The 26,388-nt window shown below is 36.0% G+C and overlaps 1 protein-coding gene across 1 annotated transcript in view; it reads right to left on the bottom strand.

The window, feature by feature from the left end:
* The window catches only part of RSPO2 (R-spondin 2), a 146,417-nt gene that overhangs the window by 68,384 nt on the left and 51,645 nt on the right, over positions 1 to 26,388 (bottom strand). The window contains exon 3 of the mRNA XM_046642659.1: positions 4,728 to 4,916. Coding sequence (XP_046498615.1) covers positions 4,728 to 4,916 — 189 coding nt within the window. The remainder of the gene's footprint in view (positions 1 to 4,727; positions 4,917 to 26,388) is intronic.

The following is a 26,388-nucleotide window of genomic DNA, read 5'->3' as shown; positions in this document are numbered from 1 at the left end:
TAGGTAACTTCACCCATAAAACAGAAATACCATAACCTACTTTGCATACTTGTCTGAAAAATAAAACAAGAAAAGTATATCTGATAGAGTAGTTGGCACAGAATGGAAGCTAAATAATTAGCAGACTTTACCACATGATACGCTGAATTAATTGTCTGTCTTTTCCACCACACCAGGCTTTCTCAACCTCAACACTACTGACATTTTGGACCAGATAATTCTTTGTTGCAGGGGGCTGCCCTGTGCATTGTAGAATGCTTAGCATTATTCACGGCCTGTATCCACTAGATATCAGTAGCACCCTTCCAGTTGTTAATGACCAAAATTGTCTCCAAACATTACAAAATGTGCCCCAAGGGCAAAATTCACCCCTGCTAGAGAATCACTGCACTAAATCATAAGTAACTCAAGGTCAGAAATCAATTATCACTCATCATTTTATCTCCAAATATCTAGTACCAAAGCCAGCACAGCACATAGTAGGTGTTTAATAAATGCATATCAGTATGAACCACAATCCTGCCTCCTAGCACCAAAGATTAATTTTACCTATTTTTGAAATGTATGTAAATGTCTATTTTTTTATGGCTTCTTTCATTCAATATTATGTTGTGAGATTCATTTATGTTGCTGCACATTTGCAGTAGTTCATTCATTCATTTCCACTTCTGCATATTTTTTAATATACTTTTTTTTAAGGTAGTCTATTGTTTGGATATCCGGATTGTTTCCAATTTGTAGCTGTCCGACTACTGTTGTCATGAATAATCTTTTACGTGTGTTTTGGTTATAAGTCAGGGCAGTAGTTTTGTTGAAGGAGGAGTGGGGGAGTGATTGGGAAGGAATACCATGAGGGTTCTTGGGGTGCTGCTAACATTCCTTCTTGACCTGAGTGATGGTTACATATGTGTGTTCACTTTGTGATAATTACTGAACTCTCCATTTATGATCTGTGGACATAGAATTCCATATGATACTTCATTTAAAGTTTTTCTTTTATATTACTAAGAATAAGACAGTTATGCAAATAGAGAAAAAAAAAGGCCAAGGATTCTAGAAAATATCCTACAATGCCAATATTCATGTGAATAACAAACGTTTACCTTCATTTGTATCAAAGAAAAGCATATAAAAACCAAAAAATGCACTTTTATACTGTTTGCCAATAATACCCATTGTTGATAAGATGAAAGGGAAGATGTTTGCTGTTAGTGAAGATGTGAATGGGTACAATTTTCCTAGAAGACCATTTTGCAATATAAGTCAAAAGTCTTTAAAATACGTATAACGGTTATGTGTCACTTATAATTCAACAAAGTTAGAAAAAATTTATTATGTTTAAAAGCTTATCTTATGAAAATAAATTAGACAAATGTGTAAAACTATGCATGTCTGTAAACATATAAAAGTATGTGTGTGTATGAGAAAGAGAATCTCTTATATTCTTCACGTAACTGCTTAAAATGGTGCAAAATTAAAAGCAAATATTCAATAGGCAATTAAATATATTATGGTATATCCATTCAGTAGAATGAATGCAGCCATATTTAATGACACACAAAAAGTTCATAATTCAATTAAAACAAGTTATAAAACAGAGTAATGACACATTTGTAAGGAGAGAAAGACACAAATATGCATAGAAACAAAACGTCAAGGATAGAAGCCAAAACGAACTTTCTAAGCTTTCTACAAGGACTATGTGTAACAATTTTCAAAATTAAGCTTTTTCATGTAAATGAGTTTATCAATGAATGAGAAAAAGAAAATGAGAGAATTATCACCTAACAGTATCAGAGACAATGGCAGCTCTTAGTGCCATTAGTGTATATATATATTTTTTTCATAGTATGCCTCAAATGAATTCGTTATTGAATTGGTTTTTATAAGCATGTTTGAATTTTATAAGCTCCATACTTTATGGACTAAGAAGCCAACCTCAGCCAACATTCCACAGAGTAAGTCCTCCTTTGGAAGAAAGGTATTGCTTTACAATTGGAATCTTACTCTAGTAATTAGGAAACATGAGCAAATTTCCCTTGTAGGATTTTTTTTAAAGCTACTGTTGCTTGAAATATAATTTTCTTCTCTACTCTGTCAAGCAATAATCTCTTAACAAAAAGTGCACAAGATTTCAAATTTTAAGTCTGTAACAGTTTTTCTAATTTAAAGCTGTCTCATCCTCTAAATGGAATACAAACAACAATGCAATATAAACAAAGTATCTATGGAAACAAAAGCAAATAACTAGTATGAAAGAACCATGGTCACCCAAAGCCATATACTGAGAATTAAGAAATAATTGTCCACTTTCACTTTGCTTCACAGGAGTCTTGATAATAAGCACTTCCCGACTGTATCAGATAAGTAACGATTTCTTCCAGGTTAGTAAAATGCAACATTAATTGCCTTTACCTACAATAAGAAAAACCATAGCAAACCCATTCTCACATGTAGATTCTCTTTCCAAGGCTGATTTATAGTCACTGTTCTCCTCTCCATTTCTGAGAAAAGGGATCAATTAAACCAAAATGTGTGTGTTAACCCCTGCATGGGAGTATCTCTCTAAGGAAGACCCTGTTGGTACACTAAGAGGTATATGGTAAGTGACCATCTATAGCATATTGCCCAGGACAGTCCTGGGTTATAACCAACATCCCTGCATATTTATTATTAGAAGTCTTTTTCACTCCCCACCATCCCAGGTTGAGTGACATTACATGAGCACCCTATCCTCCCATACACAGTATGTATCAGGCTAGGCCTAGAACATGGAATAAATGCCTGGAGCCATCTACACTCTTGCCTCTTCTTCCTTGTGCATGGATAGTCTGGATGAAAAACATACAAAATATTTATAGACTCAAATCGCCCCCATATGTGGTCTAAAGCAATCTGAACAGGAATCCATTTCAAGATGGACCCATCCTCCTAAGGAAGTTCAAAAACCACGAAAGACAAATTACTAAGTAGCCCAAAACATAAGCCTTAAGGATAAGGTACATATTTGCAAAAATTGGCCAATCTAGTGATATTTGTTGGGTGTTGTGTCCCTCTAATTATTAATCCAAACAATCCCATGAAATCGAAGTAGACGCAAACTTCCTCCAAGCCAATATGTATTTCTATCTCTGCTAATGGCAAAACTAGTCACCCGGTCACCTTAGCCATAAACCGTGGGATCAAATTTGATTTTCTCTCTTCACTGTGTGAAATTAGTTACTAAGTCTCATTGATTCTATTTTAAAAGCCTCTGGAATTGATTACCCAGAAAACTTCCATGAGAATAGGATTTCTAATCTACAATTGTTACAGTAGCCTTCCTCTACTTTCTATCCTTCTCCAATTCATTTCCCTCACTGCTGTTAGAATTATCTTAAATAAAATAAGCAATCTCTTTAGTCCACTGCCTGCTCAAAACCCTGGGATATTATCCAGACTTCTTAGCATGGCACTCAAGACCTTTATCAATTGCACTCAGGCCTCCCCTTTCCATCCTCAATTCCAACCACACCTCCCATTAAGCACATACTACTCAATGGTTCTCATCCAGGAATGGTACTGCTCCCCTGGGAGGTGCTTAGAAATGTTTGGGTTACATTTTTGCTTGTCACAGTGATTTGAGGGCATAAATGACATTTAATGGACAGGGACTAAGGACAATAAGTGTCCAGCAGCGTAGAATAAGTTGCCTTGCCAAAATGCCCACAGTATCCCAGATGAGACTTCTTGTTCTCTGAACACATTATTTTTACATGTGTGGTTCCTTCTTTCTAGATTCTACTTAACCTCCCTCGAGTAGTTCTGCTTGCTTCCAAAATAATATTGTCCTTTGATGATACAATTCAAATAAAGACATCAGCTGATTTAATAGTCATGTACACAGTGTGTTAATGGGAGATAATTAAATCAGTCTCATTACACAGTAGCTGCCTGCTGATACAGCACTTAGTGTATTGAATTATGATTCAATTTCTTATCCTTTTGTCACTTTACTCCATGTTTCCCCCTTTTCCTTATTCCCTCTATCCCCTAAAATTTGAGCTCCTTAAACAAAGGGATGTTCCTTTGTATATCATTCATGTTTTTAAACTCCAATTTCTACCATTTATCTAGAAATTAAGAATCATTTTATAAGTGATTTTTGGATTAAAAGATGAAAAATTGTACCTGCATTCTCATATGCAGAATACCATTCGTTAATAACCTTTTCTGTAGTTGTTAAACTTAGAATACTTTGATGTAAAACTAAATATTTTAGTTACATCTTTTATCAGTAACGGTGCTTTACAGAACTCTAAAATGCACATATTAAATTGTAGATTAGACTAAATAAGGTATTACAAACTCAGGTAAAAAAGGAAAAAGATGCTATAGGCACTGGTAAACTGGAGAGAGTGTTCGCCAATATAAAGGTATTTCAAGTCTTTTTGTTTGTTTGTTTTGGTCAGTGCTAAGCAAGTACGCTTTACAAAGATCTGCCTAACAAGCTTGTGTTAGAGATGCTTGTTATGAAAAAATACTTAGGTAAAGTTAAAAAAAAAGTGTATGTGTGCAATATACTTCTATACAAAAAGAGAAAGTATTCTATCCTACCTCAGTTTTTTTAAGCTTAGACTATTTCTGTAGCATATTAAAAATATACCTTTTTCAGTCAAAATTTTCAACTTAATTCCCCCTAAATTACATCAACAGTAAAATAGGGTAGACCAAAGTTAACTGCTCACTTGCACATCTGTTCATATCTGGGGCTCGGTGTCCATAGTACCCTGATGGGCAGGAATGCAGGCACTCTCCATACTGGCGCATGCCTTCTCTTCTAAGGAAGAAGAACAACTTCTGTTGACATCGGCTGCATCCATTGTCCTTTGAACAAGACAAGCAACCCTTGCAAATGGGATTTGATACATAACTAGCTGTAAAAGAAAAAAAAAAAGCACGTTTAAATATGAATATAATCAGACTTCTGGTCAATACAACATGCTAAGACGACAAGTATCTCTTGTTCTTTTACTTAATCACAAAGAAATGCTCAACACAATATCCTCTGCCACCCTCTAAAAAAATGGTTAATACACAACCCAACTTAGAAACAAAGAAACTCAGGCAGAGTTGAGGCTAGAAGATCACACTGAACGACTCATGGAGATGTTTGATTAGACAGAGGCAGACCTCATGGCAGAGTCCCGAATCCAAACCAAGAAATATGCATGTAAAGAGCTGACACTTGGCTGTCTATGTTTATGTAGACTGGACTCATGAGGGCTGTTTGTCCATAAAACAAGTACTAGAAGCCCCTACTCCAACTGGCCAGAGAAGAGGATTCCAACACTAGATTAGGGGCATAGAGGGAGCGAGCACAGGAGAGAAAACATAACCCCTGAGAAATAAGAATCCCAAGTCTGCAGGACATCCAACTTTGGGATCCAAGTTCAAATTATCAATGTAGTACGGAGTCCCTAGGGTCAATAGGTTAACATATAAACTTGTCCATAACCAGGAAAACTTACAGAGAAAAAAATATGAAACTACCCTATAGAAATTTTCTACAATCCTGAGGCCTGGGACTTTCATGGAAACCCCTTCAACATCAATACAAGCAAACCTCCATGAGGAAGAGTCATCAATCTCAGGAAGACAGAGATTTCACGAATAAAGAATCAGAAATAAAAGAGCAATCTGAAAGAGACTTCAAAATGAGTATCTTTAGAGTATTTGAAGGAATAAAATAAGGACTAGCAATCACATGGGAAGAAGCAATATCATATACAGAATGTGCAAAATAGAAAGAAACAAAAATTCTAAAACTGAAAAAATTCCATGGACAAGTTGAATGCTAGACTAGAAGAGAGGGATTTGATGGGAAAACAGGCTTAAGGAACTGTAGCATAAAACAAGATAGAGAAGAAAATGTGAAAAAGGTGAGAAGCATGTAAGAAAAAAATGAAAATGTTCCAATACATGATTATTAGGTGTTACAGAATGAAAGAATAGAGAAAATGAGTAAGATGGAATATTCAAAGAGATCATGGCTAATTAGTTTTCAGAATTAAACAGACATGAGTTCTGAGAGGAAAAATTCAGAGATCTGAGCAGATCAGTAAAAAACAAATCTGCACCTGAACACAGAACATTTATACTAAAGAATGAAGTCAAACCAGAGATAAACAGTAGATTACCTACAATGGAATAAAAATTTGACTCCTGGGAGATTTATCAGAAACAGTGAGTATTAGATAGTGGAATATTATCTTCAACGTGCTGAGGAAAAATCAGCAAATTTCCATAAGCAATTAAATGAGAGTTTAAGAATAAGGGCAAAAATAAACACATTTTCAACCAAAAAAAAGGCAGGGAACTTACTAATCAAAACACTCATTAAAAGAATAAACTGTATACATTGGAGAAAATAAAATGGAACCCAAATGGAAGTAGAATATAATAAGCAATATTGATCAAACCAATTGAGAAATATGTTAGTATATTTATAAAAATATCAATTTAAAAAATAATGATTTCCAGAGTTTAAAAATAATACATATTTTATATTCAACAGCAATAATATGGAAGACTTGAGAAGGGAAGCCAAAATTAAAGATTCAAAGTTTCTGTATTATGAGGAAGACCAATATAAATTAAACTTTAAGTTAAATGTTGCTAAAACCCCAGGTGGCAACTACAAAAACAGTAATACATAACTTCTAAACCAGTGACAGCTACAGACAGATGTAAGAAACGTATAAAATATAGGTAGGAAGTAACAATCTAAATGTCCGTGAACAGGAGAATAGATAAATAGTTTATCTACATATTCACACTATGAATTTTAATGATAAAAAGGATTAAACTACTGAGGCAGCCACAAACATGAAGGAAATTCATATATGTTATGCTGAGCAAAAGCAGCCAGACTAGAAAAAAAAAAAAAAAGAATATGTTCTGTATAATTCCATTTATATTGACGTCAAGGACACGTAAAGCTAATCTATGGTGATAGAAATTAGAACACTAAATGACTTTGAGGGTTGGGACTGACTGGAAAGGGGCACAACGGAATTTTTGGCAGGTATATTAGTTTCCTGGGGCTGATTTAACAAATGACCACACCATGGTGACTTAAATAACAGGAATTTATTCTCTCAGTTCTGTAGACCAGAAGTCTGAAATCAAGATATCAAGAGGGTGCTGCTTCCTCTGAAGACCCGAGGGAAGAACCCTTCCTTGCCTCTTCTGGTGGCCCCAGGCATTCCTTAGCTTGTTGGCAGCATAACTCCAATCTCTGCCTCCACCTTCACATGGCCTTCTTCTCTATGTATCTCCCTGAGTCCCTTTCTGTCTCTTATAAAGACACTCTCATTGGATTTAGGGCTCACCTTAATCCAGTATGATCACATATCCATCCTTACCTTAATTATATTTGCAAAGCCCCTCTTTTCAAATAAGGTCACATTCTGGGGTTCCAGGTGGACAAGAATTTGGGGAAGGGAGGACACTATTTAACCCACTGCAGGATGTGATGGAAATGTTCTAATCTTGACTGCATATTGGCTATACAAATGTATATATTCGTAAAACTCAAACTGTGTATTTAGGACCTGTGCATTTTTTATAAGTAATGTGTATAATTTATAAGTAAATCATATCTCAATTCTTTGAAAGAAGAAAAAAGTGGATAGGAAGGCTATATACTAACTTTAGGATAATGTAGTTACTTATAATTATACCTCTTTTAAAGAGTCTATAAATTATAGAGTGCTCACCTATAAGATATTCTTTACTTCTATGAGTTTTTTTTTTTAAGACAGAAATATCCAATTGCAGGGACAAAGAGGGAGCAGTACTAAGCAAATGTTAAAATAGCATCTGAAAACTAATCCATGAACCTTACAAAATTTACTACATCTAGTGATAAAAAGAGTAATTTAAAAGAAAAGAAACAAAGTGCAGTTTCTAGCCCCAGTATCAAATTTAGAAATGATACAATCTGAAATCCAAGTATAAATTCTAAAATATGAAAAATGCATGTAACTTTTAGTTATCACTATACCAAGCAAGATTATAAATATAACAAGATATATGTCACACTGACTTCATTTTACTGGATTAACCCACAAAAGAAAGCAATAAGAGAAGAAATAGAAAACTCATTAATTATTGAAACTTTTATAGCTTTGAGACTACATCCTGTTTGCCCTACATATAATCTTTATTGCATATAAAACTAGTATCAAGTGATAAGTATTCAGGCTAGTAGCTCTACAACAAAGTACTTTGTATACCACACCCTCCCTTTACTTATAATGATTCAACATCCAATATATTTACAGCTACCTGTAGCAGATCTATACAGGTTTTAGTTCCACAAGATACTTTCCCTGCTTCTCCTGGGCTCCCACAGCCCTGATTTGCTCTTACAGCCTCTCTTCCAGAGAGATCCCCAAACTAGGGTTTAGTTTGCCTTTCAGAGGAAGAAAAAGAGAAGAACCAAGGCACTCAGCACCAAGAATCAGGGCCAACAGAACTCCTTGAATTGGCCATTAAGATCTACTTCTTCCCACCTATTCCAGGCCTTTGTTCTATCAACCATTCAACTGTTTTTATCTACATATTGAGTCCATCTCACGGACATTCCTTTCCTTCCAAACCCACCTATGCTTCCCAAGTAATTTCTCATTTACTACCTTATTTTCTTAAATCTGCAATTACAGAGGACAAAAGAATTCAGATGAAAAGTCACCTCTTCAGATATCATTCCTAATAAAATTGTGGCAAACAACTTTCCAACTCTCTCTCTATCTATATATGCATATATGTGAATGAAATACGTACTTTTCATAACTGTGATCATACTTTACATGTGGTATCATAACTTGCTCAATTTCAATTTGTGAGCATCTTTTCATGGCAAAGAACCAGTCCAACATCACTCTCATATTTCTTAGAAGTGTCAGTTTTATCTGTTGCCTTTACTCACCACTACCACCCATTCAATTATCCCAACACTACTTTTATGCAAACCATAATTATTTTTTGATACTCAATTCAAGACCTCATTCTTGGTGTTGGTCCTTACAACTCCTGTAGCCTGGGTCATTGCTGAAAGTTTTCTTCCTCCTCCAGCTTCCCATGATAATGTCTCCTCCTAGAGACTTAATTCCAACCCTCACTCTTGTGATTTCCACTAATCTTCTCATAACTCAGGCCCTCATTGCTTCTCATTTAGACAGTTATCGTGCCCCCAACCCCATGTCCAACTCTCTCTACTTCACTCTACATTCTATGGTTGGGTCAATTTTCCTGCTTTTAGACTCATTGTAGGATTTCTCTTATACCTTACTTTGACAAGACAATTATGATTTATAAAGCATTTTCACATAGCTGACCGAAAACAAGCCTATACTATTTACAATTTCCCTAGATGCCTTCTGAAGAGGTATGTCATCTGATATTGCTATTAGTGTCCTGAGCAAGGTGTAAAGAGTGAGTACGTAAGTTTCAAAAACTGGAATACAGCTCAACTTCTCTGTGTAGGAAAGAGGTAAAACTGTGGGGTGGGGTGGGTAGGGTGCAGAAAGCGAGGGGAGAGGAATATTCAGTGGCTCTATGATGATGCAATGGGTTTGGCAGAGGAGGTGGTGACTGGGGAGAACCCAATACATTTTAATTTTCAATATTGTCTAAGAACATGCCCTAGGGCCTTTGTGCTTAAGACTCGGTGGCACGGTATTTGGAGAAGAAATTTATGACGGCGAAAGAGAAAGCCCCTAAACAGGATGAACTAAGAGACTAAGGCAAGGTCAGGGGTTGCTGGCTGGAGCTGCATCAAAGGCAACCCCACACTGCAGAGCCCTCTGCAACATGTCTGAGAGCAATTCACTGGCTGCCTTCTACTCATCCATTTAACTACAGATTTGAAAAGACAATATCAAAGTTATCCAAATCCCAAACTTAGCTTTATAAGTCAAAAGATAATTTGGAGGATTTGCATACATAGTAGAATGGTTTAAGGAGAAGGCTTTCTGGACCACAAACTCAAGCTGAAGCTGTACTTATTTTCACTTCAAAAGTTAAACCTAGAGCTCTTTATCACCGTAAATCACACTCCATAGCAAGAAGTATGGAGAAAAGAGAATTACAGAACCAAGAGGATCGACATAAATTAAAGGCTTTTTGTTTTGTTTTGTCTTTATGTATCAGAAACCAACTTTCATCTTGACCACAAAGATTTCAGAGTCAACAAATTGTGCTCTACGTATTTTTTAAAGGTATTCTTAAAATCATTAAAAGCATTGCTTTATTTACTTGAACCTTGACTGACTTAATGAAAATGAATTAGGGAGTAGTGACCTGAGTCCATATCTTAGATATCTTTACAACTGTACACATGAGGAATTCTCTTAAAGCAAAAGTGATGTGAACCACACCCAACCTAAGTGCTCTCTTCCCTTCCCCCAATTTTCTTTACTCATTAATAGTGCTCAATACTGAAGGACAAGAGCACATGTAATTTTTTCAGTTTGAAGCTTTGTGCCCCAAACCCTCAGTATACTTTTCAGTTTAATTAACCATTGTCCAGTGTCAACTATCCTGGTGGCCTCTATGTTGTAAATCAATAGCCTAACAATTCAACAAGAACTTCCTTCATCAGTTATATGATGACTACATCAACCTCTATATCTAAACCCAGGCAAAAATAGACCTTTAAACATGACTAGAGTAATTTATTTTGTCAGGATCTTAATAAGTCAAATGGCTCTGCCTATTGCTATGAGATTTAATTCAAGTGTGCAGGTGAATAAACAGATCTTAATTCCCAGCTTTGATGACCATGTTTATTTACTCTCACTGTAAGCTTCAACTTTTCCAACTCTAAAGCCTGCTGAGATCCAGAGCCTCATCATTCCAACCAAAATACTTTTCTAAATCTAGACCCACCCAAAATTCTAAAAATCCACAGAAAGGTGTTAGAGAGGGGTATTAACACAAATCCACAGATATCTCCTTGACAGAGAAAGGAATATACGGACATAGAAAACAAGAAAAATCATGAGGCAGAAACCAGGTAACAATACCTATATCACTAACAGGATACCAAGAGAGAAAGGCAGCTTAAGTAGAACTCTTTACTTTTAACTCTAATTATTTGATTTGTGTTCTTCTTAAATTGCAAAGTAAGTTTGGTTTTTTATGAATCCTGGTATTTTAAGTTTTATACTTTGTTAAATCAAATCCAGTTATTCATATTTTATCCCATAGAGCATTTTAGGTAGGTGTTGAATGCCCATCTGTTTCCAATATACTGCTAACACTTTTTTAAAGTGCTCCCCTGTTTCTGGAGTTAGTCCTTGCCAAACAAGAAGAAATCCTTCAAGGTGAAGGCATCCATTCCTGACAAAGGGTGTAGATTTCTAATTCCGAAAATAATGGGACTGAACAATGGGCTGTTGGCTTCTTAGCCTCACTCTATATTTGCTGATTAAATAACATTACAATTGAACTTGTACAACTGAACAGATTTTTAATGAACAATCCCTGTTAACTTCATAATTCAAGCTTATTATACAATTGCTAATATTTGTCTCTGCCCAATACAAAATTCAAGACATATTTAAAAACAGAAACCCTATCTCTGGCACCAGTAACAGGGAACTTGGACATCAGATTCTATACAAATCAAGTTGGGCACAGATTCCCTCTCCAGAGCTTGGCAACATTGAGATAAAAAGCCTAACATTGTGTGTACTTCCAAAGCTCAGACTCAACTAAGTGATGAATGTCATGAATTAAGGAGCCATGTAAGATTTAACCAAAATGAGAAATACCTATCTTAGGATACTTTGCTTAGTTTACATTAAACTGTAAGTGCTTGTAGAAAATATCATCATAAAACACATAATCTGATGTTTGATGCAAAGATGACAAATTTTAACAGTCTAGCTGTTCACCATTATAATCATGCCCTAGACAGAAAATAGATGTTAAAATTAACAGTGTTAGCAAAGCTTAAACATAAATTTCTAAATGTCCATTAAAGTTTTAGAGGGGCTAAATTAACCATACATGAATTGAATCTAGAAAAGTTTTTGAGAATAATAAAGGAAACTGTACCAAATATTCCAAAATTTTAGAACCTCTAGAATTAAACCATATTTTCTCAGAATCTCTTTTTATCTTTCATCATGAGTTCTTTCATAGAAATATTTTTAGATAAAAGACTTAAAAAACTTTAACTTCTCAAAGAAGCACTAGCTTTGAGAAATCCATATTAATTGGCTGTCTGAAAATATTATTTGATAATTAATAATATTTTAGCCACCTAAAATACATCAATTAGGAATAAAAAACTGGATATATCCTTATCTCTAGAAGTATTCCTCAGGAAAATAATACTTCTAAAAATTTATAAGGCCTCTAAAATATGGAAATCATCTCTAGAGATGAATATTCTTAATGACATCAAGAGTAAAGGTCTTTAATCAGATGATTTTGGCTCTCCTACCAAAGTATGTATCTCACTGTACAAAAAGTCAAATAAAGCCACTAAACTTTAAAACACGGAGGGAGAAAGATAAATCGAGTTAGATTTATTTTAACACATGAAGTGCTAATATCTTAAAAAAAAAAAAACAAGAAAATTACCCCAATTATAAGTTCCTAATTACTCTCCAGTGCCAGCACCACTTGAGCCATAATCCTCAGAGATTGGCGCCTCAGAAGCACATTTACAATCATAATTAACCATGGCCTTGGTGCAGTCCATTGGACAGGATATTTTTTACACAGCACAGGAAAGCACAAAGCCTCTATGAGGCATGTGTCATGCATGTTTCAAGTCTGTCTTAACTGAAATGTCACATGGAAGCCCAGAACACTCAATAACTGCAGGTCAAGGAAAGACAATGAACCAAGATATGGTTGTAAAGTAAATATGGATGGAGTCTTAACATCTGAGAGCACAACAGACTTATCCAGAACATAATAAACACATTCTCCTTCTCACTTAACAAGTCACAGACATCATCGATATTCAAGACAGTCTGCAAAAACTGGAAGAGATTGAGAAGATGTACCAAAGCAAACCATCACTGCAGGAAAAGTAACTTTGGTTCAGCACATTTTACCTTGAGACAAAGCAGTATCCCTTCAACATATTTCACCCAGAACGCAAGCACTAAAGCAGATGTGGGTTGCTCATCTTGTGGTGGGAGCCAGAGATTTCCCAGAGGAGCTTCTGAATACACGTCAATCACAATGCAAGGTACTTGATTGCTTTTTTTTTTTTCTTTTTCTTTTTATCAGCACCCATCAGATCCTGATCCTCAGGGCTCAGCACCCTGGAAAGAAGCTCCAGGAAAGCTAAAATTAAAACTTTGACATTCCAGTTCTATGCCCGGACCAAGGGAGAGTCAGCCTATGCCAGAGTGAAAAGCTCAAGCAGAACATAAGAATTCGAATGAATTAAACGGGATTTAGAAATTCTCCAAAAACACATTTCCAAAACAGTCATTAATACCTAAAGTCAAGTAAAAAGACAAGATAAAAGTAGCTATGTATAGACTAATAGAAAACTAAAATCGTGAACCCTGAATTTAGCATATCCAGTTCCCCAAATGAAGTATTTTCCATAATTAACATTCACTTTGGAAGCCAAGCCCTCTAAGAATTATTCCCTTTATCCTACCTTTTGAAAGATAAAACCTAATACATATCCCTACACTAGATGTTAATTCTGACAGGTAATGGAAAAGGATAATACACTCATCACAAAACTAAGCTACTAAAGTAGGCAAAATACGCCACCACAGTCATAGGCTCTTCAGCTCCAACAACTGCTAACACCAATAATGATTAGTTGATGAAGTCAGAGAAAAATAGAAGATGATTTGGGATTGCTCATTCTCCCAAAGAAATATGATGTTTTTGAAACAAGGGAAGAACAATATCTTTTGTATAAAATAAGCCACCTGCTTGAATCCATGAGAGAGAGAAAAATTTACTCCATGAAACTGCTCTAATATCAAAAGAAAAGTAAGCTTAAAGTTAGAATGTGTGTGATCCTATACAGCATGGCTAGAAACTGCTGTGTAGTACAGATTATTCATGCCAAGTGTTGGCTTGGACTTCCGCAACATTCTTAAAAGACCCCATGGAAATGTTGACAGACTGTTGGTGCTAATGCTAACTCCAACATGAGCAGATCTAAATATATACATTTATGAAGATTGAGAAACCACTGCTCTCACATGGTTCCATGTTTACACAAGGAGATAATCCAATTATTTAAATATAAAAAAACAAACTGCTCACAAACAGAGCCAGATTTTTATTCCATAAAGTACTTAAATACTTCTTAAACTAACACTCTTTCAAAACAGTTTTGCATACTTCCTAAGCACTGTCACATAAGTGCCATAGTGCCTGACCCACCCAACTTCCTGTAGGACAAATCTCCCCCTCCTGCTTATTCAAAGATTAAATTGTTTTTTTAAAAGGGGACAAAGGGGAGGATGGAGTCTATTCAACACATATGCCCATCACGTACAAATTATTCAACCACGTCATATACCACCTGCTTCCTAGAATAGCAACTAGCTTGCTAACTCCTGTTTATTCTACTACTTTAATTTTAAAAACAATAAATGGAATGCAAACTGGATGGTTTATTTGGTGTCATAACACAGCCCTCAAGAAGAATCAGTGTCATAACTAACCAGATTAAAGACTCCCTGTGTTTTAGATGTGGAAACTTCCATGGGTCACACCACTCTCTTTAAAATTGAGAATGAACACTCTGTTAGCTATATTGTCCTAGAGAAAGGTTTCTTCAAACGACAATAATAAAAAAAAAAACAATTTAAGTTGCCTTAATGAAAAACACACTAACAAACCCTTAGGGCCTACAAACATTATGCAACAACTACTCAGGAATACACTAAGATGCGAAAAAAGGGAAAGCTTTATTAGATTCAATGTAGATCACTGTCGCTAAAATATTACATACGTTAACAAAAATCAGAATGATTCACTGCTGCGTCTCCGGACCTACACAGAACTTAGTTCTTGATAATTTTTTAAATCAATTGTCTGCGTTTAACTTTTATAAACAGTTTGTTTTAGCATGCTTTGTCAATTTACTAACTTCCCAGCAATCCACACCTTAGGCCTACTTTGAAATCTATTTAACTATTCTTATTCTAAGAATAGTCTATTCAAAACAAGAAGAAATGAGGAGGAGCAACATCAAAATCAATTGGGGGTAAAAAGAAAAGAAAATGAACTTTGGGGAACATGCTACAAGACAAATTACAGACTACATGCTTTCCTACTTTTTGAAAGTAACGCTTGTTACTCACAATTTCTGTTTACAAAAATGAATCAACAGATCAGAGTTTAAGAAACCGTTCCAAAGTCATATTGTTTGTTGGTGACAAATCTGAATGCAGCTCTGACCTCTGATTTCAAAAGCTATGCTTTTTATTTCTCCATTAAGAGATACACATACAGCACCTATGGAAAAAAATGCATTATACCACCGTTAAAACTGTGAGACCTTTCCTTCAAATTACGCTGTGCTCTTGTAATTTGCTCACTGCTCCTTGACTCTGTTTTTAGCTATGGCAAAATAATCAAAGTCCTTTTGATGATTAGTCATTAAGAGTACTATACTAATTCTTTCCTAACATAACTAGGACTATATTAAGTCCCATAAACCAACAAAATTAAGATGTCATCCACAAAAACACTTCACAGTGAAACTGCTGACACATCAAAAAGGATAATGGGGGAAACTGAGTTACGGGTTCCTTCTGGCAGAGGTTAAAGAGAAGGCTTCAGAATCATAAATGGAAAGTCTTTAACTGTTTGAGCATACAGCAAATGGTCAGCACTTTTTGAAAAGGGATCTCCACTTGACAAGTTCAAAGAAAAAACAAAAAAAAAACCCCCAAACCATGCAATTTCCTGCAAATAGGCCACTCTCCTCATTGTCTTTGAAGACAGATCCTGTGCTGACCAAGGGGCCTTTGAAGTAACATAGCCAGCATACCTGTGTAATTAGAAAGGCTGGTACACCACTCAAATGATCAAAACTAGACTTTAAAGACGCATGAAAGAAGGGAGGGACGGACTGACAAACTGACACAAGGAGGAGAAACTTCTGTTCTGGACAGATTTGGAAAGCCATTTGCCACCGCTCACTGACCATGATTCTCCTCCACCACCTCCAAACCTTGGGAGCCAGAAGCCAACTGCATGTGCATTAATGGAAAACTGTAAATGGTGTTTGGTCACTCTCAAAAAGTGACAAAACGATATGTGGTGTGTTTACAGACATAGACGTGTACAGAAATATAGCTATATACACACATACCTACATTTATGTGTGTATATAAACAAATGTATGCATATACTAATTTTCTGAACCATTTGAGTGTAAATTACAAATACTATGCTCTTTTACCTCTAAATTTTTCAGTGTGCAGTATGTATTTCCCAAAAACAAAGACCTTGTCTCACATCAGCCATATTGATACAACACTGTTTTCTAATCCACAGCCCATATTCAATTATTCTAATAATGCCCTTTATATCTATTTTTCCCGTAGACAAGAATCCCATTCAAGATTATACATTGCATTAGGTTCTCATATCCCTTTTAGACTCCTTTAATCTGGACGAGTTCCTCTTTCTTGAGTTTAACATTTTGGAAGAGAATAGGTCAGTTATTTACAGAACGTCTATTTGGGTTTGTCCGATTTTTCCCTTGCATTTGGTCACGCATTTTAGGGATCAGTTATGAAGTGACATTATGTCCTTTTCTTGTGCATGTCAACAGGCACATGATGAATTGGGTTGCATTACTGATATTAATTTTGATCCCTTGGTTAAGATGGCGCCCATCAGGTTTCTACACTGTAAAGTCACTATTTTTTCCCTTTGTAATTAATAAGTCATTTTTGAAAAGAGAGTAAGACTATATAAATATCCTGTTCTTCATCAGACTTGCACAAAGCAGTTTTGGCATCCTTTGATGATTCTTGCCCAAATCAACTATTATTCTAATAGTTATCAAAGGTGATTGTCATTCCTTCATTCCTTCTCCATTTATTAGTGGGCATTCTAGTATTCGGAGGAGCTTTCCTTCATTTTTTTCTCCCTCATTTGTTCGTCTGCTTCTTTGTCTATATCAGTAAGAAATCATGGATTTTATTCAGTGATCTGTAATCTCTTGTTGTAGTTAATGCCCAATTTATCCTAGATTTGTTCAGTGAGAGCCCTTTAAGGTGCTGTGGTTTTAAAATTGCATTTTATATGTGTATTACATTTTATATGTGTATTACTGAGTGCTTGGGGGGTAGAGAGGAAGGAGATCTAATTTATCCTAGATGAGCTAAGTAGTAGTGATGCGAATTGGGTCTTGCAGAGAAAGCAGGAGTTTGCCAGTTGGAGACAGCTATCCCAAGGGGAGGGAATAGTGCGTGCACAGATGTGTGCACAGGGTTGAAGAACGCAAGGACAAGCAGTTCTGTGAGTCTGAGAAATCTTGGCCTATCTTATTGACAATTTATCTTTTAGACAACAGCAAAAACAACGAAGGAGCCACTCAATACTTAACTTGGATACAAGCAAGAATTTGTTGAGAATATGGAAATTATGATGTTACCATGGGGTTTATAAAAGTAGAATACAGAAACCGTGACCCCAGAAGTATAATCAAAGACTTTAAGAATGTATATTTTTAAAAGTTTGGAAGGAGAAAGGTTTGGGTTTGCAGCCAATATTTCTAAATTAAAATAGGAGTTAAGAGGATATTTTCAAAATAAGAATCTACTTACATAATACCAAAGGTTAAAAAAAAATGAATTCTATAGAATTCAATATGGTTTCTTAGGAAGTTCTCTGATGACTTCAAACATTTTAAGCAATACATACAAAAGGATACATTCTGGAGGAAAACTGAATACTGTAATAACAAAAGAAATGTCAAGAAGCCTAAAGTTTCCTAAGGTTTATGGAACATTTTTTAGAAGAAAATCAACAAAAAGTCAAGCCCAACTATTGAGATATAAGGTAATATTACCTAAAAGAATAGAAAAACTTTTGTTTTCTGCTTTCATTTTTGTATTTACTAAAAATAAAGACCTTCAAAGTAAAAAAGGAAAATCAAGCACGGCTTAAGAATATTGAAACATAAGATAGGTAAGAAGACTCTAAGGAACTGTGTGTTTATATTTTTTAAAATACTGAGAAATTGGTTCCTGAAATAAATGGAAGAGAAATTTAAAGAAGGGAGATGGATAAATGTCTGATTTTCAATAAGTTGGGAAAATTGAGCTTCAAAGACTCCAATTCTAGAAGAGACTTTAGGACATAAGGATTGTAAGCACTTACAGTTTAAAACAATTATTATAAACACCTATCCTACATTTTGTAAGTCACTAAGAATAAGTCATATCAAAACTAACCTCATTATTTTTTACAAAATCATAATTTCCCCTTATTTCTTTCCTTCTTACATATCAATATCTATATGTCTCTGTCTACATACAGATGTATAGATAGGGATGAAGATATGGAAATACACACACATATTTTTGGCAAACTATCTGAAAGGAAGTTGTAGATATCACAATATTTCATACAAAATTCTTCAGCATGCACCTTCTGAGAATAAGGACATTGTCTTACATAACCACAATACCATTGTCAGACTTCGGAAATTTAACATGTGTAATATTATTAATATGCTGTCTATATTCATACTTCCTCAGCTCTCTCTGAAATGTTCTGATTTTCTGCCTATCCAGAAACCAATCAAGGATTGTGCATTGTGTTTGGTTTATTCCTTTAGTCCTTTTAATTTGAAACACTTCTCCCACTATTTTGTGAGTTTTTTGATATTGAGATTTTCGGAGTCCAGGCCAATTGTCTTGTAGAATATCTTATAATCTGTATTTGAATGACTGTGGCCACATAATTAGATTCACCATCTTGCCATCGTTAATATGATCATTTAATTCAGGCAGGATCACCACCATCCTAACACCAATAGGTAAACATTTACTGGGAAAAAATGATACCCAAGAGATTTCTTATTAATTCCAAAGGAGGATGTTGCCTTTATGATGGAGAGATTTGGCCAATCCATATTAACCAAGAGATCAAACTGAGCATAACTAAAAATGGGACAAACTACATCACGTGCTTCCTGCTTTGTGTACTCCCCATTTCATCACCTGTATAGAATCCCTATCAATAGACAAACTCTTGTAATTACTTCATAATCACTAAGTCTCCAATTTCATTTTCAGGGATCCTGAACTTGATGTTCTAGAAAACTGTTTCTTCCTGTTTATTTTTTTCATTTTACTCTTCATTAGTACTTTCATCTACCTCATTACTTCATTTACTTTCTTTAGAACTCTGAGAACAAGGTATTTCAAAAAGGAGTGTAGCAAAAAAAAAATGAGCCAATAGACAGAGATTATGAGGCATTTTGTTTCTGCTCAATATAAGAGCCAATCATTAGGCTCATACATAGGTATGCACGTATGCACACACATGTGCATGAATACACATACACCCCAAAGCAGTGAAGTAATAGATGAAATCAGCTGCTTTCTGAGAACACCAGTTTGTCACTGTGGTATATACAACATTTCTAGGCCACCACCTATTCTTCTGGACTACACAGCTGTGGGCGGCCACTAGTCACATGGAGCAGTTCTGTGTAGAACTAATACAAAAAGCAGAGGTTCCCAACCGATTATCACCAGCCCTAAGCTAGTCTGTAGAAGTATTTTGTTTTACCCACACCATATTTTTCCCTCTAAAAATATTTTCATGGAAATCCAGATTTCTTGCTTTTTCTTGAATAATCAGATGGTATGGTTCACATTCCTGTTTAATAACCATCGACCTGGGCTGTACTGCAGCTGCCTCCATTAAACAAGCATGCACTCTATTTCAGTTCATCACGCTTCACGGTCTCGCACGTGACCTACCTCACTCACAGAAGGAGCCACCTGGCCCAAGAATCACCTTCTACAAAGACGACAGGACACTAGAGTTCATGCTGTCATGTGCAACATGACCTAACACCCAATTCACTTACTAACTGAAAGGTTTAAATCATCTTACAAATGGATGCAACCTTTCTCGCTATGAGTTAATAATCACAAGATGATGGATTTGTCACTGTAGCCTAGTAGAGACCAGTAGGCATAAAGAGAAATAGATTTTATCATAAGCAATATCAGTGAAAACCAAAATTAGATTCTAATTATAAACATATTTAAGTGTACTCAAATGTCATACATATAAAATATAAAAATCACTTTGCAAAATGGTTTGCACATTTTAAAGTCTATGTTCATAGAGCAATTAAAAAGAATCTCCTGAAAGTCTGTGTAACAAAGTCAGAAAGGGCAAAAAAAATACTTATCAAAGAAACAAACTGGAAAAATTATAGCAACATACAACAAAGTTTCGATTTTTTTGGATAATGAATACTTGCAAATAAACATGGAGAAAGGTTCTTCTAGAAGAAGAAGTAGAGAATACAAACTACTAAAAAACAGAAATGACCAAGGAAATGGAAAGACATACATAAAAATATGTTCAACCCCATGAGTGACCAAAAAAATGTAAACTAAGTCAACCTCTCTATATATTAAGGTTCAAGAAATCGATGATTAAAAACTATGGATAAGCATTTAGGAAACGGGAATCTCATATACTGCTGGTGGTAATATAAATTAGCACAAATCTTCTAGAGTATAATTTAGCAATATTGCACTTTTCCTTTGACCCAATAATGTCACTTTTAGGAATCCTGCAGAAATAATTGGACAAATACATAAATATGTACAATTTATATCACAGCATTGGTTTTCATGGTGAAAAGATAAACAGCCAATAGAATAAATAATTAATATTAGCTCTAAAGTATTGACTTTAAAGATCATTTATTATGCACAGCCATGTTAGTTAACATGTAAAGAAGGCTTTTTCCATATAGAACAATGTGGGAAGGGAGGTAGATTATTAAAACAAGGTAGCATTCTATTTTTACTTAAAAACACACACATATTATGTGTAATGGTATAATATTGTGGAATGTTAACTGACTTTCTTTTAAATTTATATTTAGTCCTTCATTTTTTCTTCATTCAAATATGCAAGTGGAAGTCACTGGCTCAGGGGAGTAAGTGCAAATGATCAAATTTTGAGTTTCCACATGGAATCTTAAAACTCTTGGACGAGATAAAAACCTTCCCTTTCCTTTAATTTTATTGTAAAATACTGAGTTTTGAGTATCAAAAACCAGAGACACAAAAGACACAGAGCAAAAAATAGATTGTCCTAAGCAGGGAAGACTATGTAATCTATCAGTCAATTACCTGCTTAGACAAGATAAAGACCCCATGAATGAGGTGAGGGCGGGGGGTGGAGAACACGCAGTTTAGGCTGAGTGGGTCTCTACAAAGGGACCTGTGCCCTAGTCTTAGGGGAATAGTGGGACAAAAGAATATTCAAATCGTGCCTTGATAAGTTTGGGAATCAGACCAGAGGAAATCCGCAAAGCCTAAGAAATTAGGAGCATCCAGGTGTGCCCTCCAGCCCAGACACTTAAAGAGTCAGGAGGGGAGACATAGGAGTGAGGCATTGGGGCAGAGAAAGTCTGACAGGTGGTCTCAAGCCAAAAGCAGTCTAGGAGATCATCCAAAGTAACCTCACACCCTGAGAAGAGCTCAGAAGTGGCTGAGAGAGAACAGTGACCAGTGACTCACAGTCAGGGCAGAAGATGCAGAGCCCATGGACAGACAAACAGAGCCCTCATGAATGAATGCGACAGGAGGGGATGTGCAGGCCCACACACAGAAAAAGTCAACAATAACAGCGCACAGTGATCAAAGTGGCATCAGGACGACAGAGGCCTGCATCGCTTTCCCTCCCCTGACAAACTTGATGCAAACCTTACTGAGAAGAGGGTAGGGGGAGAAAAACGGAAGGGCAGAGCTCATTTGGGGAAGAAAACGGAAGAAACACTTAATTGACAGAGTACATGAATTTACTAGGATTAATTTTCCACTACTAAGAAGAACAAGGACTGAAGAAAGATGCTAAATTCAAGTTTAGAAAACAAGATGACTTTGTTGCACCCTTGGGTATGTGTCTTAAGGAAATTTCTACATACACACAGAAAAGCACCTTAGAAAGACAGATGCAAAAATGTTAACAGTGGTTAATGCAAGGAGGTAGAACAAGTCAGGTTTTTTCTTTGTACAGTTTGGTACTTGATAAACTCTTTCAGTGAACTCATTAAGAGAAAACAAAGCCATTTCAGAAATTAAATGTAAGTCACAATTATTTTGCCTTAAAATGTTCTGAAGAAATTTAAAGAATAATTTGGTTTGTAAAATAATTTTGGTACTAGAGTATAATGGACCATTTCTCTCCATTTCTGAGTTTGTACTTTAAGTTATCCAGAGTTTCACACACCGAATTGAAGGAGAAAAAAAATCCGTGACTTACATCAGTGACTTACCTGAAAGAACACAGTAGGACATGTGCCATTTGAACCACACATGCTAAATGAACGCGCTTATCCACGCAGAGGAGCTAATTGGGCAGGGAAGAGTTGGTCTCTCTTTAAAAAAACACATAAAATGCTAATTTGCTTAACATACGCACAGAAACCCAAAGGCCTTAATAACCTTAATTACAATTTCCTCCAAGTAGAACATTCATAAGCCTTAAATCCCTTTACTGAGTTTTACTGCCAGTAATTAGGCAAAGTCCACAGAACTGAAAGAGAGAGAGAGAGTGTGTGTGTGTGGGGGGGGGGGGGGGGTGGTTAAATTTAATAGAATCAAGAAAGATTTGTGTCATTTAGTTCCCCACTTTTCAATACAGAATGGAAATATTTAAGAAGGAAAAGGAAAAGAGATGCAAAGAATTCAGAATACGTGGAAAAGAAAGAATTTTTAGATTAGTTCAACATCCAAATAAATATAGTATTTGGCTCCTGGTCATATAAATAATTTATTTCAATCATTCCTTAAACTTGCCAAAAATATACTTAGCGGGAAAGCTGAAACCGAGATTGGTTTTTAAAACTATAGTGCCACATTAGCCAGTGATACTCTAAAGCTTTGCTCTGCAGCGTGTGGCCCTCAGCCCTAGGCAGCAGCATCACCGGTGAGCAGAATCTCAGGCCTCACTCCAGACCTAGTGAATCCAAATCTGTATTAAAACAGGATCCCCAGCCTATTCCTACATAGCACTTTCAGGCATTCAGATCATAGTTTTGAGTGTAGTGCCTGCTACCCCCACCACAAAAAAAAATTTAACAAGAAAAATAAATTTCTGTACCTGAAAACACTAAAATTACCTTTGCACCTCTCTATACATAGATTAAAATTGATTCAAAGGGAGAATTCATACATCTTTGTATCAGAAAAACAAAACATCATAATTAAAGTAGAATCTATTTTATTCTCTCAATCTTAAACTGCAAATTGAAAATGCGTTTATGTGCAAAAGAAATTCCAAGGGTAGATTTATTTCTTAGGGTTATTAGTTGACCCTATTCAACCTACAATATGAGAAGCTACTAGGTCACAAAGTAACATCATAGTCAAGTACAGGCTACATAATAAAGAGATTCTCCAAAAAATTGAAAAATGAGTTTTAAGAGTACACTATATAAAGGAGAATTAACAAAGATTAGAAAATATAAAAGTTAAGGTTTTCGGGGTCAGCCCCATGACTGAGTGCTTAAGTTCACGTGCTCTGCTTCAGTCGCCCAGGGTTTCGCTGGTTCAGATCCTGGGTGCGGACATGGCACCGCTCATCGGGCCATGCTGAGGCGGTGTCCCACATAGCACAACCAGAGGCACTCACAACTAGAATCTACAACTATATACTGGGGGGCTGTGGGGAGAAGGAAAAAAAAAAAGGAAGACTGGCAACAGTTGTTACCTCAGGTGCCAATCTTTAAAAAAATTTAAAAAGTTAAGGTTTTCAAGTGTTCATTCGTTGAAATTACAACCCTCATACTGGAATTTACCCTAATGTTACAACCCACACAACTCTGGTAGAGATCAGGTTCAATAGGTCTTGCCACATTGGATCAGACTCACAATCCTTCCTGTCCAGGATCCTGGTGATGGTACCAAGGGACACACGGTGGGAAGAATGGGTGTTCTCTGAGGTCAACCTCAAAGGTTAGGAGTGTACCCAAAACATCCTAGTTCCTCGTAAGAACCCATTATGGATCTGTCATCCACAAATTCAGTTAAATCATTTTTGAGGTTATTTTCCACCCCTACTTCCTCTTAAAGTAATCAGTTCCATCAGTTTAACCAGTTGAGTGAGGCGATATTTTCTAGTCCAACTGTTCACCAAATCTTGGAATAAGGCAGTGTTCTTACTCTCAATATTATTCATGTCATCTGTGATGTCCAAAAACAGCCATGGCCATATCTCCTCACAGACTTGTGCCTATAGATGTCTGTTGTTTTCCTTTTCTCCCCACGGGCAGGCACTTTCTCTCTTGACCACTTTAGAATCTTTCTTGTATCTTCTCCAATTTCATTATATATCTTTTGGGGGGATTATCAGTCTATTACAAGGAATAAATATGCTATTAATTTGTTCAAAGACAACAGAATGCTCTCTACTTGATTTCAAAATTCATTTCCTGATGATTTAAGGCCTCAGTCAAAATTTTCACGGGTCCTGTAAACTCTCGTCAGTACTGATAACCTAAACTATAAATTTAACTTCCCATGCCTATAATTTGCCTTGTTTCTTTTCTGTTTTGTTTTTTGCCTCCACCCTTATCCTTGTCCACCATTGTGAACATAAATCCATCTGCCTGTGTCTATGTCTGCACACTCAGGTAAGCTCATGAGCTTGCCCTGACATTTCTCATCAGCTTGGCATTCTACTCCCTGGTAAGGATTAGTATTGGCAGCCAAAAGTAGAACCTGTATACTCTCTCAAAATAGTAAATTGACTTGATTAAATTGATCATCAGTCTTTAAGATGCCCAGTTTGATACATATTTCCTTTGTAGAAAAATGCCCCACATTACACCTGTGATTCCTAGGCCTTGGTCTGTTAACCATACAGAAGTGCATAAGTACAGTCTCCAGTTACATTGTGACAAAGTTATATTACTTTCTTCTGATATACAGACATATTTGGATTAAATTCTTCGATGTAGCTAATAACTGAGCATAATTAGCCTTAGAAAAAAAATTATTATTTTCTGCAGCAGGTTATTTAGATACCTGTGGTACTATCTTTTATTTCACATCCCAATAATCTTACACAGAAAAACAAGTGACACACTCATAAGAAGCATTACAAGGACTACCTTGAGAATGTTTTACTCTCTAATACCTGAATCCGTGTGGAAAAATCACAAGACCTTCAATCATGACAAAGATTCCCCCCTTGACCAAACTTTAGTCAGTCTTCTCTGAATTCTTGACTAGGCCTTGACCTTAGAACTGTCCTTGCTGTGTCCTTAGCAAGAATCCTGTTAAGTCAGCTCAGAGAGAATTTCTCACCCTTAATATCTGATCATCTGCTTCATCCCCTACCCTTGATATCTGATCTCCCTGGCCTGCTTTCGGCAAGAATCCTTAAAGTCAGTCTAGCAAGAATCCCCCTACCCTTGATATTTCCTTTTACTAATTTTGCATCTACTATTCCCCTCCCCAACCCTAATCTTTGACTGTAAATCTCCATTTTTTCCCTTGTTATTTGGAATTGAGCCCTGTTCTTTATTGGGGTCTCTTTTCTCCTATTGCAATAGTTCCTGAATAAAATCTTCTTTTACCGCTTCAACTACTGTCCAGCTGTAGTTCTCTTTGACAAACACAAAGAAAAATAAGATACCAACTATCAGCTCCTATGATAACTTTTGAAGGTGAAGGTGAGGGTGCAGAGAAGGGAAAGATATCCTTCTAGAGAGGCACATGCTCCTGACTTCCACCACCCACTTGGGGGCTGGAGAAGAACTGGAGAGGAAATTAAGAGAGTTAGATGTAGCAAATGCTATAGGAGAGCCCATCCTGAGGCTGAAATCTGGAGTGAGGAGACGGCTGTAGAAAATCTCCAGCAAGTATCCAGGGCCACCTAAAATGGTCAACTGCCAAAGCAGAATAAAGATCTTTTCTGATATGCAAGGTCTCAAAAATATATATCCCAAGTAGCCTTTCTCAGTAAGTTATGGAAGGATGTACTCCATAAAAACAGAGAAATAACCCCCCCCCCAAAAAAGAGTAAGAAAAGTAGGGGCCAGCCCAGTGGCATAGTGGTTAAGTTTGTGCACTCCACTGTGGCAGCCCAGGGTTCACTAGTTTGGAACCT

This window comes from Equus quagga, chromosome 16, assembly GCF_021613505.1.
Source record: "Equus quagga isolate Etosha38 chromosome 16, UCLA_HA_Equagga_1.0, whole genome shotgun sequence".
NCBI classification, from domain to species: domain Eukaryota; kingdom Metazoa; phylum Chordata; class Mammalia; order Perissodactyla; family Equidae; genus Equus; species Equus quagga.
Note: the sequence above shows the minus strand (reverse complement) of the source record. Positions and strands in the feature narration are given on the sequence as shown.